Genomic DNA, 16,240 nt, shown 5'->3' with positions numbered 1-16,240 from the left:
CTTGTTGCTGAAGGTCTACAGCTTCACCACATTTTTGAATAGGAGGTCAGGGAGAAAATAATCAAAATAAGCCGTCACCCTCAAGTGGTCAGAAAAATACAATAGCTTTAAATAGTCCAGTCATTTTATGAAAAAACCCAGGACAAATTGCAAGAGAAGAAAACTCAACTGATTTTGTATCCTCAGTTTGTCCTGAGTGAGGGAAAAAAAAGTCCCAAGAAATCCCATTGGTGGAAAGTTTTGAAAATCACCTATTTATGACCACATATTACCAAAAAACACAGTTTTTAACACACAGGGGAAAGAGGTTCAAAATTTTACTTTCAGATATCACTATAAAAATTCACAAGTTGATTACACACACAAAGACAAGAAAAAAAGTCAATTACAAGTTCTTTGAATTATTCTGTTTACACATGCATATTACACATTATCTGATTTGATATACGCTAATGAACAGTGAATTAAAAGGTTACTATATAACAGTCAATTAAAAAGTTACTATATATATAGTAACCTTTTAATTCACTGTTTAAATGTCTCTTCTGGCATTTATTCCTTATATTCCTTATTAATGTATATCAAATCAGATATACATTAATAAGACTATATTTTGCAGCAACTGTAGGCAGTGCACATCAGTTGAGGCTTAATTTTGTCACCCTGAACTGCTCATAACCCCTAACCTGGAGGTTTTTTTTTTTTTTTTTTTTTTTTTTTTTTCTGTAACTGCAAGTACAGTATGCTGCCATGCTGGATAGTACCAACAACAACCATAGTTGATGCACTTTTGAACAATAGTGGACCTAGACTGAGCTGAAAAATAAACAAGATCCAATAGTAAAATAGTGGAGGGGAAAAAGTATAAATCTCACGAACGGAGGAGGAAAAACTCCAGAAAAAATAATAATGAAATCACCTGAAGCCTGACTGAAAAGCTTCAAAAAGATAGCTGGAGGACATATGGTCTGATGTCAAAAAAGATATCTTGGATTAGTTTTTGTCAAGGTTACTAATCTTTGAGTGATATATAACAATCGTACAAATATGTCTGAACTTTAAATGTATGGATCAGTTTTTAAGTATTAGTGGAGTCAAGCATTAGTCCCAGGTATTTAAATTCAGTAACATTTTTCATCTTTTCCCTTCTAATCAGTGGATCTGGGTAAGGATGTTTATGTGGCTTACTGGGGAATAATATGATAATTGTGTCAAGGTTTAAGGAGAGGCAGGAGTCATCAAGCCAGCATAATGGAGGGATTCTTCTGCAGTCCATGCCCGTGTCCATGCACGGTGTATTTTCCCTGTACAGGTTTCTCCATCTGCACGTGTCAGCTGTCGTTTGGAGACATGTGTGCCTGTTTTCTTGTACAGAGTTTGTATGTACAATAAGTAACGCATCCACTCAGGGGAAGTGTCACATTTAGTAATCCACAAAATACAGGGACTGTAGAAGAAACAAGGAGGCAGAAAATCATTTTCACTCTCAGTGAGAAGAAATTGCATTGTTGCATTCAGATTTGTGAACCTCATCTCCAAAGCACTCTTCTGTCTGTTCCATTTTCCTCCGGTATTTTTCCTCCATTTAGAACCCACCTCCCGACAGAGAGCAGGACAATTCAACCAATCGCACGCAGGAGCGCACAGCAAGTCGTTTAGATTTGGGAGTCGTGCATTTTGGCTCCTCTGCAAGCCTCCGCGACCCACGGCTACCCATAAATCCTTTTTCTGCGTTGCTCCACAGAGACGTTTATGTGTGCCTTCACAGAAGTATAATTCCAGCTTCAAGTGTAAAGGGAAGTGACACATGGCAAATGTGCCACTGTGTTTGTATGGAACTGATTTGTTCTTGCATTTGCATTGCAGCAACATTAAGCTGCTTAGCATACTGCTTTGCTGTACTAAAGGTGGCGGTTAGAGCCTGACAGGCAATTTTCCTCTCCATTACTTGCTGTTTATTTCCATTTACAAGCAAATGCTACAAATTCCAGAGCTCAAAAAGGCAAAGTGCAGGAATATCAGCATGAGCATTCAGCATGAAACGGAGATGAGATTTGTGTGGTGGTAGGGGGGATTCAGAGGCATCATATTGTGGCTGCTACTTCTGCACCATGTCAGTGCCTAGGTATTTAAGCAATAGTGTTCATCATTCTGGATGTAAGTGCTGTAAAGAACCCATAAACATCATGCCATGCAACAGCTTCATATACATGTGACAGTCCTAATGCCCTGCATACACCTCTCCTCTTCAAGTAAAGCTGCCGCAGGATTCGGTGTTTCTGAACGCCACAAGTAGCAATATATTTTTGATTGACGTTGCCAATATTTTAAGCCTAAGTTCAGCATCTTAAAATTCAAATCTGTTCATGAAAAGTAAAACACGTCATAGCATTCCGTGTTTCCTCTAAAATTTCATTCATGTTGAGGTGGAAATCCCTTTGAAACAGCATTTAGGTCACACTAAAATGTATCAGTGGATCCCAAAATGACAACAGTAATCAGCAAGAAGAGAATCAGTTACGATTTAGGGCTTGCCATTGATAACCAATGCAGTGTTTATTAATACTGCAATAAATCACAAATGACAGAGGATGACATTGACGGGCCCATATTCTGTTTTCCCGTTTTCTGTTTTGTTATTCAAAATATATCAGTATGTATCTAATAGCCAAGTTTGACAAATCAGTGTGTTGTAGCCTGTCCTCTCACACTTGACAAATTGATACATAGAGCAGATACATGAAGTAGATACAGTAGATACACCTGCAAAAGTATTGGAAATGTGAATGAAAATTAATTCCAATTTAGTCTCAAATTAGCATTACATGCACTGTAAAGGAAAACATTCTGAAATTATACACAGAGCTTCTCGTTTTGGAAAAGTAACGTCATCTTAGCTTGTCAAGCCGTTTACGATTGTCCCATCGAGCACTGTTGAAGCCAAGCGGGAGCCTGCAGCACATCGATATCAGGATCAATACCGAAGTGACCGGTGGAATGACGGTCTCTACATCTGAGTATGATGCCAGATCATCTGTAAATAGGGCCTGGGTTTCAAAATAGTGAACTTATCCTTTAACAAGAACTTATTTCAACAGCCCCAATACTTTCCCCAATCACTGTGAGGTTGCCAGATCAACATTCAATCAGATTTAAGACCAACTGAGCTCCATCAGTGTCTGAAACAATAACCTGATACAAACGATATTTTTTTGTTTATGTTTTTGCTTCTTTTTCATCTCTGTCTCCTTGTTTTCAGCTGTATCACTGCTACGTTTCAACCACAAAACCATTTTCTGGATTTTTTTTTTTTTTTTTTTTTTTTTGGCTTGGCTTGGCTTCCTGGTCATAGTGAACAAACGTCCTCACTCGTTGACCACAGCAGCAGATTGTACACCCATTTGAGAACCACTGCTTCAAAGTATATGAGAAGGTTTTTAGAACTGTAAAATCCCGCACTGTACCCACTCCCTCTCTCTCTCTCTCTCTCTCTCTCCCTCTCTCTCTCTCTCTCTCGCACACACACACACACACTTCACTCCATACAATCAATTCTGGAAGAACTCCTGCTCCATTTGCCTTTGTCATTCACCCAGAGTTGAAAGCCAAAAAAACAAATGCCAGATCATTTCATCAGTGAGTAAAACAAAATATGCAGAGGGGCTGTCATCCTGCACGCTGTTTAATCAAGCCTCGCTGCATTATAATAAAGTAATTATTGTGTATTTATAAGTGACAAATTTAATCAGCATCATAGATTTTAGAGGGGCTAAAAAGCAAACTCGGTGCTGTTTACTGTGTCAAATGGCAACTGAGTGATCTAGACTTGGCAATTCAGCACAGGAAAACTGAACCGTGAACGTGTTTCAATCAGGCAAAGATAATAGTCTGCTTCATGTTCTGCATTTCAATGTAGTCAGCAACGCGTGAATTAAAGTGGATAGAGCGTACCAAGGATTGGAGTGCATAACAAAACATTTTGTTATGCTACCAAGCATGATGTCAGCCTCATTTTTCAACTTTCCAACTATCTGGGCACCTCAAAGCTGATACTGTATCATGCCCCATTAAAAGTATACTGTCTGAGGCATCTTAAAGACACCTGACCAAGACCAACTAGTGTCTGGTCATTATACATTATACACATCACTGGGGTCTAAAGGAGCATTGGGCCATACCACTGGTTTTGAATGTTTGGCAAAAAAAAAAAAAAAAAAAATGCCATTTTGCAAATCATGCAGAGGTACCAAAGATTTCACTGCATATAATCAAATTTTCAAATTTGAATTTGAAAAGTTGTGACCACTCATAAAACATGGAACTGATAATTCACTGTTTCAGTGTTTTACCCCTGTGAAAAATAGTCAATCCAAGGAAATGTCAAGCCACCCAGTTTCAAGTCATCAAACCACTAGCACTTTGAGATTCTTTTATGAAAAGTGCTTTACAAATTATTTTTATTATTATTATTATTATTATTATTATTATTATTATTAAACCACAACAGTGCTGCTGCTTTTAGGAAAACTAATGTGGACGACTTTATAAACAGCCTCTCCATCAGAAATAACTTGCACAGAAAGGTTTGCTTTACACAGTGAATTACTAGTTCCACAGTTTATGAAAGAGGACGGCTTTGTTAGCCACACCAAATTCAAAAATCATCAGTATGGGCCTTGAAAGCACATGAGGACCAGGTGTGTTTAGTAAAGCAGACAAGATACATGTTGTACTACTCAGTTCTGATATGCTCAGTGGTCACATCTTGTTATTTCCTATCAGGTCCTGCCTTAAACCTACAGTTCACAACTACGAGCATCACTCTGAGGAATGTTGATAGGCTACATGATGTTCTTAGTGATGGTTAAGGTTAACCCTATCAGCAAAGAATATCACTCTCATGTTATGAGGCTGCACAGATACTACAAAGGGTCGTGGTTTCAAAACCTAGGAATGACTGCCACCCTGTGGATACCAGTATACCAGTGGAAATGCATTTCTACACTGATTGACTCATTATGATGAAAGTATTGAAACCCTCTCATCCTATCTGTCGTCAAAAGAATTTGAAACCACATCTTTGACCTTAAAATACATGATCGTGTAATGGCTGTAACAGACTACAGGACAAATGTGTCTTAATGAAAGGAAGGCATCAAGCAAAGCATTCATAAGAAAATGTTTATTGTCTTTAGAAAACTAAAGAGTTAACAACTATAGTTCAAGTGCAAAAACATTTACTAAAACATATCACAGAATGAATGGCATTGAATACAAGGATGACAAAGAGGGAATGTTGTAACCAAACACAGAAAAGGGTGGGGAGACTTTACTACTTGAGCCTAGTAATGTCTAAATAGGTAGAAAACACCATTCACATATGAACAGATAACAAAGGGCATTTTCATGTTATATTCTCCTGATTTGTGCAAGCAATGGGAAAATATCACATAAAAACATTTAAGAAATAACTACTCCCATTGCATGCAATGTATGTTATGACAGCAAGATCATGCATGTTGAGAATAGAGTGCAGTGAACAGAAACACAGAAGCTATCAAAATACAGATTCTCTCTCTCATTTCCCGGCCTGTTGACAGTAAGAACATATATCCACATATGGAACAGGCAAAAAGAGTAACATCTGGTGGTCTGGTGCCTCATTTGGCCTTATGTTAATATAAGAAATAAACTCAACAAATATTTGTACGCATTTTTTGAGATAAGTCAATTCTTTTCCTGTTATTCTGCCATGTGAATTAGAAAGTAGATCTGGTAAGTAACTTCTGCAGGAAACTACACAGAGTAGCCTTGCACTAGGACGAAACAGCCTGAAAGTAATTCGACCTGGTTACACAGACTTATTTTTTATATTAGCGTAATCTGCTTTGTTCACATTCCTGAAGTTGCTATAAGTGTTATTTGGGGAGCTGTTTTTGCCATGCTAATTCATTATTTTGAATTACCAGCCCAGGGGAGCATGAAGCAGCTAATGAGGACATTGCACCACCATATGGATGCCCAGGTAACTATACAACCCAACACTCAACCAAAGTTACATTTGGCATTAGTAATGTCTATATTTAAAATAAACACACTCCGAAAAAAAGAGAGCCCCCTTAACGCAACTATTGTGCCATGGCTATAGATTCATTCTGTGTCCACCAAGAGTTGAATCGAGAGCAACCGGACATACATTGTTGATTCTTGGAAGACGTGTCACCTCATCGAACAGGTGAAATGTCTTCTTCAGTTTTGACAGACTGGGGGGACTGAAGAAACTTCCTGGATGAGAAATGAAATGTATTCAAGAATCTACAAAAAAGTCCAGTTGAGACCGATTCAACACTCCTTGGATGACGATGACATGAATAACTGAGAGCCATCACAGACATCCATTCTGTAATATTGTTAGTAAAAGTTAAAGGTGTAATAAGATACGTTTGTTTCCATTTGTCTTAAGTCAGTTCAAATCACCAAGACCCTTGGGGAAAAGTGAGCAGGGAAAGTGTATAGGAAAAACTCTTCACTCCCTCAAAACCTTTTGTCAGTGTGCTCTGGAGCAAGGTACTGAATCACCAAACTTGCTGAGGCCACCAGCAGAAGACTGTGACTGTACTGGACAGCTCCTAGTGCAAACCCAACTATGAACATGGCACAGGGTGTAGCTGCAAAAGAGCACAGGGGCTCAGTCAACTTTGCCTGGATAAACAGTAGATTTAAAAAAAAAAAAAAAAAGCTAATTCAAAGTAAGCCAGGCATTAAAGGACCATCCCAGTAACTACAAAATGTATATAACCTGCCATTGGTTTCATTCTACTACGATATGAAAATGAACTTTTCGAGACTTCAGTTTGTCTTCACAACAGCATTCCATCGCCGTAATAAAGTCGTCCACACTTGTTTTCTTAAAAGCAGCCACACATCTGTTTGGAGTGAAACAGTCCCTTCTCAGGAAACAGTCCCTAGGGAAACACAGGTAGTTCTGTGATTTATGAATGGTGGCGGCTTTGTTTGCCACAGAAGCAGAACATTTTAGGGAGGGTGTTTCAATCAAAAATTCAGATGTAAAAATTGCTGGATTTTGATTATGTTGTGAAATCTTTAGTACCCTTCATGATCTGCATGATGGTTTGTTGCAATGTAAAATTGTAGCCAACAGGTCAAACATTCAAAATCACTGGCATAGTCCTTTAAACAACATCTTTATTATCAAATAATGCCTTCTGGCTAACCAACCAGCTAATTTGATAGTACCAGTATATTCATTCTTTCTCTGGGTAAACATTCAAGTCAGGATGGCTGATGAACAAAACATAAAGCTAACATACAGTATTCAACACAAAGGCTGAAAGGGACACACTGTAGAATATACATTATAATGACATTTCAACAGGTGTAGTCTAACCAGTTTACAGCAGTGAGTAGACCCACCAAATTGTCAACAGGGGAGTGGAAATGGGGTGGAAAGGAAGTGAGTGAAGAACTCAGAACTCTAAACAGAGTCAGTACAAGGCATTCTGAGTATTTAAGAAAAAAATAACTAAAAAATACTGAGTTTGTTTTACAGGAGTAAGGCCTTTAATAAAAAAAAGAGACTCTGTATGTAACTCCAAAGGGGCACTCTTACAGGATTTCTGAAATCCCCCTTAAATTGTTGTTAACCTCAATGCAACATACCATCTACATTTCTGCTTGTATCTGTCTCCTGGTTGGCCAGTGTGCAAGAACAACAAATCTGAGATGTAAGAGGCCACTTACCTCTCATGAATATTCTGTAACAGTTAAAGAAGCAAACAATACCCAAAGATAGTTGAAGTCTATGACAGAACCATTTGCAGAGGCCATAACAGTGGGTCAGATGTTGTGGCCAAGGCAGTGACACAAAATCTGCTCTGGCATGTGAAAAGACTACCAGAATACTGGGGCTCTCCTGCCTTGTGGTCACCCAGGCCTTGGGATCCATTTACCATGATGACATCTTCAGTCCTCTTCCTTGGTCATGTCCTCAGGGTCACTGGTCCTTCATGCTGAGCAATGGGTCTACCAGTTTATTGTGGACGTGCATTAAACCTTGAATGAAAATGAGGACACAAGGAAACAGGAAAACATTCATATAAGCTACTAAATGTCAATCGACTCTTTTTAGAGAAACCATTTTGACATGAAACAGCAAGGCAAACCCAGGTGTCGCTGATGACATTAATGAGTACTCTGTTCCATTCAGGTCTAGCAGAGCCAGTATTGTGCATTCTGGTTCTGGAAAGGCTCTGCTACTCCGAAATGAAGTGGAACCTTCATTAATGAGAGTAGCAGCAGCTGTGTTTACCCTGCTATTTTATTACAAAATGGCTGCTGTGAAAAAGGTCTATTAAGTCTGCTGAATTGAATAAAATGAGAAAAACGAATGTATTATCAATGAATCCTGTTAACAAGTCAAATTAAAGTCTATGGATTACATAAACCATTTTTTGTTTTTTTCCAGAATATTATCTTCTGCCAGAATACCATAGTATAGTTAATAAGTAGATCTACTTATTTTACAACAAACATAGTTGAATGTTTCAAATTTTATCATATCATATTGTAACGTTATGCATCTGGCTCACATGTAGTCATAAACCATTAGCTACATCATGTATACCAAACACTATGTGCACAGTATCTGGATACACTCATGTCCTGCTGCTGTAGGCTATAAGGAGTGTTGTGTTGGGTAGGTTATGCAGTACGCTGCACCTATTAGAAGACAATAACAAAACTGGAAAAAAATTAGGCCACTTTCAAAGATCACACACAATCATAATTAGTCCACCTATACAGCCTTAAACCACAATGCTACACCTGGGCTTCCTCACATCATCTAAAGAATCATCACATGACCGCAGCTTTTCAATTAAATATAAATATTTGCCTACAATTTCTCTCTCTGTCTTTCTCTCTCAGCATAAGAGCAACAGCATCACCTACTGATCAGCATGGATTACAGTAAGCATGAAAGTTTATTTACTGACAAAGTAGATTATTTTGTTCAAATAAAAAAAGTCAGGCTATTATTGAGAACAGTGTTAGAGAGAAGAGGTGTACATATCTACTAAAACTACAGCTGCAGGATAAAAAACTGTACAGCTCCCAATCATTTATTGTTGAGAGCAGACCTAATTTTGATCACATTACCAGAGCACATTTTATATTTATATCCAAACCAAGCATTTTTCTGGCGTGTCAAACTGTTATGATTTTACAGCTACACACGCTTCAACCTGAGGTGATTTAGATTCTACTGATACACCAAAGATAACACTGATATCGATCCTGCAAGTGAAATGAGCGCAGGGCCATTTTACACTCAGATTTTATCTTATGCCACTTTGATGAATGAGGCCAAGTGTGTATAAGCTGTAACTATAAGTTTTTGGAAAAAGCAGCAGCAGTGGGTGCTCATGTTTGGTACCTTTGAAATATTTCACTGTTTTGACCCTTAGCTCCAACGTGGCATCCTCATCGCAGACGAAAATGGTGCGTGGATGCTGCTGAAAGGCAGATACGGTCCACATGTGGTTCACTCCCTCCTCTATGGCTTTATACAAGGCAAAGGCTTTGTGGGCTCCAGTGATCAGAATCATCACCTAAGAAAACAACATTGGAGAAAAGCAAAATTAGAATACTCATTACACGCAATGCCTGTCTGAAAACAGAGTCAGGAAGGAGAAAGAAAAATATTCAAGTAGTCATTATATTTTAAGTGCCTGAGATGTGCATAAACTAACCTGCCAGACATTTAAAATACGTTCAGTGGAAAAATCAAAATTAAGTGCTCTTATTGTCCTAGGCCAAATGCACGACAATGGTTAACTTTAAAGATATTTAATGTTGGCTATTGGCAGCCTAAATCCATAAATACCAGCATCAGTCTTCAAAAAAAAAAAGAAACATATTGGGCAAATGTCACCCAAACGGCTTCTTCTGCACTGACTATACTTAGCATTTTTCAAATCATTTTTAAAACCACACTATCTTCTTGCAAGTCGAAAGATGAATGAATCTGCTGCCTCTTTTTCTGACCTCTCTGGCGTCCATTACAGTTCCTACACCCACAGTCAGAGCCATAGTAGGAACCTTGGAGAGATCATTGCCAAAGAATCGAGCGTTGGCCACAATGGTGTCCTTGGCCAGGGTCTTCACTCTGGTTCTGGAAACCAGGCTGGAACCTGGCTCATTGAACGCTATGTGGCCATCAGGGCCGATACCTAGAGAGAGAACAGGGAATATGAAAGAATTTCACAAAGAAGTTGAAGGTAATGCCTCACATGAACTACTGTAAACATTCAGTCCAGACTTAAGTGATAACTTTTGTTTTTACTTAATGTTAATGACTAATAGAGAATGTAATGACAATGTCAAATCAACTTAAAAAAGTCAATTATTCACAAATAATCACTCAGGAGAGGGTGTATGTTGTGTAGCGGTCATGTTTTTGTATGTATGCATTTGTATGTGTGTGTGTGTGTGTGTGTGTCATGTGAGTGGGCCATGGGTTCACATGATATAATATGGCAATAAATGCCACTGTTGAAGTTGAGCAGGAATACAGTGGTCAAAGCTGACTGCAGTTCTTGCTTGTATTTATCATCCGGTTGTGAGCCAAAACTTGAAATCTCAAAATATGTTTCATGGCTTTTTAACTAAGTTCCACTAAACACTCTGGAGTGTCTATGGTGCTACAAGCTGTTCCTCATATGGGTTTGGTCATGATTTACATCTAACCTATCAAAAAAAAAAAAAGTAAAAATAATGTGTCTCATCTTTGCACATGTGGATGGGCAGGAGTGGCAGCAAGAAGGATCAGGGCAAAAAGCAGAGAGCAAAGGTAACCACACCCGAAAGGCAGTGTGCTCTAGTTTTGATTAACTGTTGTGTCCTAACAGTGACAGTAAACACAAGTTAAAATGTGACCAACCTCCAACAAACAAATCAATCCCTCCAGCCTCCGAAATCTTTTGCTCAAAGGCCTGACATTCTGCTTCCAGGTCCTCAGCATTTCCATCCAGGATGTGAGCGTTGGCTGGATCAATGTCAATGTGCTTGAAGAAGTTGTTCCACATGTAGGAGTGGTAACTCTCTGGATGCTGGCAGGGCAGACCTACAGGACAGGAGGTAAACTATTTTGATAAGCACAGAACCTGGGTTGTCATCAGCCTCATGAGAAGAAATGGTCCTGAAACTTTTAACAATGCACTTAGCAAGACTTAGAGTCATTATTATCCCCCAGGGACTATGGGTGCTACTGAGAAAAAAAAAAAAACATTTTTAACTGAGCTTTTTTTTTTTTTTTTTTTTTTTTTACTAGTGCCCAGGTTATGCTGTGTTGTCAGTGTGCAGTCAGAGTAACAGACAAATTTTCAGATTAATTACACTTGCTGTTTGTCTGTACTTTTGAATCATTTATAGACGGTTGCATTGTAGAATTAGAATTTACTTTTATTTTGTGAACTCAATATCTCACTGGAAACAAATCAAAAATGTCAATAAAATAAATATTATTCCTAAATCACTACTTTTGTTGCTTTTAGATTAAGATTAGGACTAGATCATGATTATTAGATCTGAACGTCTGAACTGAAACCACACCAGCAAACATCATTTTTTCATCTTCTACAACTGGATTTAAGGCTTAAACTTTCTACAATCAACTCAGACACTTCCATGACCTGAAAAATGTTAGCAGTGTTATTATTTTAAAGCTTACATTTGAGTGTACATTTGAGTGTGATAACTCACCGACATATTCATCCATGTTAAAGGTTTTCACATACTTGAAAGAGATATCCCCACATTTGTGGTACTCAATCAATTTTTTGTAACAGCCATATGGAGTACTCCCTAAAGGAAAACAAATAAACCTGTTTAGTTTACTAGTGGGGCGGCTTAGCTCAATATATCACAACAATCGTTCATTTTGTGATAAAAGCACAAAATTTGGTAGATGTGTTGGTGGATATATTTCAAACAAATCTGGATATTGGGCCATCACAAAAGCGCCCCCTAGTGGCCATAGCAGGCATTTGATTTGTTAAAATGAATAAAAATATAAAAATGATTCATTAAAATATTTTAAAAATGTAAATACACATTAAATTAAGAAAAAATACAGTTATACACACTCAGTTTCTCAAACACTTTCTGCCCCCCCCCCCCCCACCACAACAACCACTGAAAGCCAGCTAGCCAACGAGCTAGCTAGCATATATTCAGGACCGAAAATTGAAAAAGCCCCTTAGAAAACAACATGGTGGGCATTTTTGAGGAAAAGCACTTTATCTGTTGTTTCTGTATGATTATTTAATGCTGAATCCATTTCTGCTGTATGCCAAGCTGTAAAAGTTACCGTTTAGTCATAATTATTGATTAATTAGCATAATTATTGATTAGTCGCCCAAAGTCAGAAATGGCTATCAGTTTCCTATTTGTCAATATTCTATATATGATTGTTTGGTATCATTGTAAAGGGGACCTTCTCAGCTTTCATTTAAGCCATGGGTGTCTCTTTCTGACAAACACAGAGGTCACATGACCTCCTTAAACCATAAATTACACACATTTTCCCACATTTTTCGCCTAAACTATATAGTTTCTTTTATCCCTGTGGGATCAAGGGATATCAAGGACCCAAAAGACAACATCCACAATACCTAATGGACTTTGAGGATTCAGGAAATGTATGATATACCCATACTATTTCTTTGTGAGAGGTTATTGTGAGCCTTAAAATAGCAGTAACTGACTCAGGCCCATTCACCTCCATTCATTCTCCAGCATTACGTAAAAACGACCTCACCAATTTTTTACTGTAGATATAATGATATTATTACTAATACAAATGTAATAATAATCAAAGGCCAGGTAGACATTTTTCATCAATTTAATTAATTAGTAAAAATTAACTGAACGTGGCCACTAATTATTACAAATATGGATGATAATGATTGGATCAAAACAGTAGTGCATTACAATTTTTTTGTGATCACATTTTTTCTTCTTCAGTGCATTACATATTCATGCAAAGGTCACTTGACTTTCGGCACTGACAAGACCTGCTGGAATGTGTTTAGGCAGCCCAGTGATCTACTCAACAGGCTTGGTGAAGGTCCGGAGGTGAATGACTCCACCATCATGGATGCAGAAGTGTTCTTCTGCAAATTATATGGTGCAGTCAACACAAACAACATCAGTGAAGTCCGTTTGGGCATGTTTGTCAAGAGCATGACCATAGAGAGACTGCCACCCACCAGAGATGCTCTGAACTTTCACATCCAGCGTGTTCACTTCCAGACTTTGGTCTGGCGGCAGGCCCACTTGCAGTACCCGGTGCTCCCACCCCCTGAAAATATGGGATGGAAGATGGAGGACAATGCGCTTGTTCCTGAACTCATGTCACTGCCTGCAGTTCCAGATGCCTGTGAGGAGCTAGTGACCTGTGGCTGCACAACTGGATGCCAAACCCATGCACTGCATCTTGTCAGTGCCGAAAGTCAGGTGACCTTTGCATGAATATGTAATGCACTGAAGAAGAAAAAAAATGTGATCACAAAAAAATTGTAATGCACTACTGTTTTGATCCAATCATTATCATCCATATTTGTAAAAATTAGCAGCCATGTTCAGTTAATTTTTTACTAATTAATTAAATTGATGAAAAATGTCTACCTGGCCTTTGATTATTATTACATTTGTATTAGTAATAATATCATTATATCTACAGTAAACAATTGGTGAGGTCGTTTTTACGTAATGCTGGAGAATGAATGGAGGTGAATGGGCCTGAGTCAGTTACTGCTATTTTAAGGCTCACAATAACCTCTCACAAAGAAATAGTATGGGTATATCATACATTTCCTGAATCCTCAAAGTCCATTAGGTATTGTGGATGTTGTCTTTTGGGTCCTTGATATCCCTTGATCCCACAGGGATAAAAGAAACTATATAGTTTAGGCGAAAAATGTGGGAAAATGTGTGTAATTTATGGTTTAAGGAGGTCATGTGACCTCTGTGTTTGTCAGAAAGAGACACCCATGGGCTTAAATGAAAGCTGAGAAGGTCCCCTTTACAATGATACCAAACAATCATATATAGAATATTGACAAATAGGAAACTGATAGCCATTTCTGACTTTGGGCGACTAATCAATAATTATGCTAATTAATCAATAATTATGACTAAACGGTAACTTTTACAGCTTGGCATACAGCAGAAATGGATTCAGCATTAAATAATCATACAGAAACAACAGATAAAGTGCTTTTCCTCAAAAATGCCCACCATGTTGTTTTCTAAGGGGCTTTTTTCAATTTTCGGTCCTGAATATATGCTAGCTAGCTCGTTGGCTAGCTGGCTTTCAGTGGTTGTTGTGGTGGGGGGGGGGCAGAAAGTGTTTGAGAAACTGAGTGTGTATAACTGTATTTTTTCTTAATTTAATGTGTATTTACATTTTTAAAATATTTTAATGAATCATTTTTATATTTTTATTCATTTTAACAAATCAAATGCCTGCTATGGCCACTAGGGGGCGCTTTTGTGATGGCCCAATATCCAGATTTGTTTGAAATATATCCACCAACACATCTACCAAATTTGGTGCTTTTATCACAAAATGAACGATAGTTTAGCTATGCCGCCCCACTATACATTAAACATCATGATGAAGTCACAGGAATTGTTTGCCCACTAGTTCAATAAGGATAGAATCCACTGCACATGGAGCATGTTGTTTACCTGTGGGCAGTCCCAGAGTGAAGTATCTTTCAGCAGAGGGCTTGAACTGGATGATTCTGTTGCGGATGTACTTGGCTGCCCACTCACTGGCCAAGTCATAGTCCTCCAGAATGACAAGCCTCATGCTGTCGACCAGCTGCACAAACACTACAGTGATTACAGCAAGAAGGAGTCACCTTGTTACTACCACACCACCTCACTACCAGTGCTCACTTGTTATGGAAGAAACTCTAGTCCAATCCTGCTTGCCTCTGGCAAAAGTATGATGTAATGACAGCACAGAGAACTGTGAACCTAACCTAAAAGTAGATAATATATTGAATTAAGTTCTGCAAGGTGTCTGGTATATATATCAACATTGAAAGTGCCTCCTAATAATTCAGAAAAACCCTTTCTTCAGATTTTAAGGGGGTTTAAATTTTAGGCAGGCCTACACTACATACTGAACGTGCCATAGGTTGAGAGTAGGCTGGAGAGGTTGCTTTGGCTTTGTGGGGTTTATTGACTTGACTGGAATTAAGTTTCGGATTTATCGTATCTGCTGTGTTTTATATTGTTTATGTTTGCCTGCCCAGGGCTTGCAAATGGACAGCAGCTATCTAATACAAAGAATCTCCTCTCATTGTTTTGCATCGTCTGCCTTTAAGGAGTTGGGCGTGATGTCTGCCCAACCAACATGGCAGCAGTGATGAGTTTGGATAGTGAACTATTCCTTTAAATTAAAAAATATATATTATTATATTTTTATTATTATTTGTGACTGAAGCAGTCACAAATAAGAACAAAAGGAGCAGCAATGCAGGGCCAACTTGACATGAGAAGGTCACAGCAGTGATGATATCAGACATGACACCAGTGTTATATCCACATATTCAGCTTCAGCTTGAGCTCGCTCGGTTGGTGCTAAGCTTAGCGAACCAAGCTAACCTGAATTAAAGTAGGAACTCGCAATTTAGTTACATGCGCATAAAAAAATACCCAGCCAGCTACGTTCAACGTTACTTTGTTCAGATGAAACTCGCTGGTGATAAAATATAGCTAGCAGACTAGACGAGACAGTATTTGCGTGTTTTTACCTGATAAAATACGCTGTTTAGTGGTCGACAAGTCTTGGGAAAAGTCAGTTGTTTCAGGACATCTGTTTGGTCACATGACCGATTGAAAGTCACGTGACTTTGAAGCGGCATGTGACGAGCATTCTTATTCCTGTATTTTTAGAGCGGCCGGCAAACAACTTTTAGTCATATTACCGCCACCTACTGGATTGGAGTGTGAATCGGGAAATTTACGTCTGATTTTTTTTATCCTGTGAATCTTAAAAATTAAACACCATTTCATCCCCTTATGGCCTCCCTACTTTTTCTCTTGGATTAACTATTTAACTGTGTGTGTCCTAATAACTATTTCTTCTTCTTTTCTTGATATTGATGCTATTGTAATCTTCCTACTTTGAATCTAATTGACAGTG

At 38.3% G+C, this 16,240-nt stretch overlaps 1 protein-coding gene across 2 annotated transcripts; it reads right to left on the bottom strand.

Annotated features, from left to right (window-relative positions):
- Positions 1–5,167: 5,167 nt before the first annotated feature.
- On the bottom strand, positions 5,168–15,941 carry LOC115354616 (glucosamine-6-phosphate isomerase 2). 2 transcript variants are annotated; one of them, XM_030045041.1, is made up of 7 exons: positions 15,849–15,941; positions 14,773–14,908; positions 11,782–11,883; positions 10,961–11,143; positions 10,066–10,250; positions 9,455–9,629; positions 5,168–8,073 (listed from the first exon to the last, which is right to left on the bottom strand). In XM_030045041.1, exons 2-7 carry the CDS (start codon positions 14,894–14,896, stop codon positions 8,015–8,017), a joined length of 828 nt encoding a protein of 275 aa, XP_029900901.1. In that variant the 5' UTR covers positions 14,897–14,908; positions 15,849–15,941; the 3' UTR covers positions 5,168–8,014. The 2 variants fall into 2 exon arrangements, with proteins under 2 accessions (XP_029900901.1, XP_029900900.1); XM_030045040.1 differs by having other exon boundaries at positions 14,773–14,919; positions 15,849–15,917.
- Between the last annotated feature and the right edge of the window lie 299 nt (positions 15,942–16,240).

The sequence above is a fragment of the Myripristis murdjan genome, chromosome 22 (assembly GCF_902150065.1).
Source record: "Myripristis murdjan chromosome 22, fMyrMur1.1, whole genome shotgun sequence".
In the NCBI taxonomy this organism is placed as follows: Eukaryota; Metazoa; Chordata; class Actinopteri; order Holocentriformes; family Holocentridae; genus Myripristis; species Myripristis murdjan.
The sequence above is the reverse complement of the archived record's forward strand: the minus strand, read 5'-3'. Positions and strand labels throughout refer to the sequence as shown.

Bases quoted from the DNA above. Each gene is read 5' to 3' on its own strand.
- LOC115354616 (XM_030045041.1), bottom strand. From the start codon at position 14,896: ATGAGGCTTGTCATTCTGGAGGACTATGACTTGGCCAGTGAGTGGGCA. The intron at 11,144-11,781 runs GTGAGTTATCAC...CCTGTCCTGTAG, and splicing joins TAACATGGATGAATATGTCG to GTCTGCCCTGCCAGCATCCA. The intron at 8,074-9,454 runs GTACCAAACATG...TTTTCATTCAAG, and splicing joins AACAGTGAAATATTTCAAAG to GTTTAATGCACGTCCACAAT.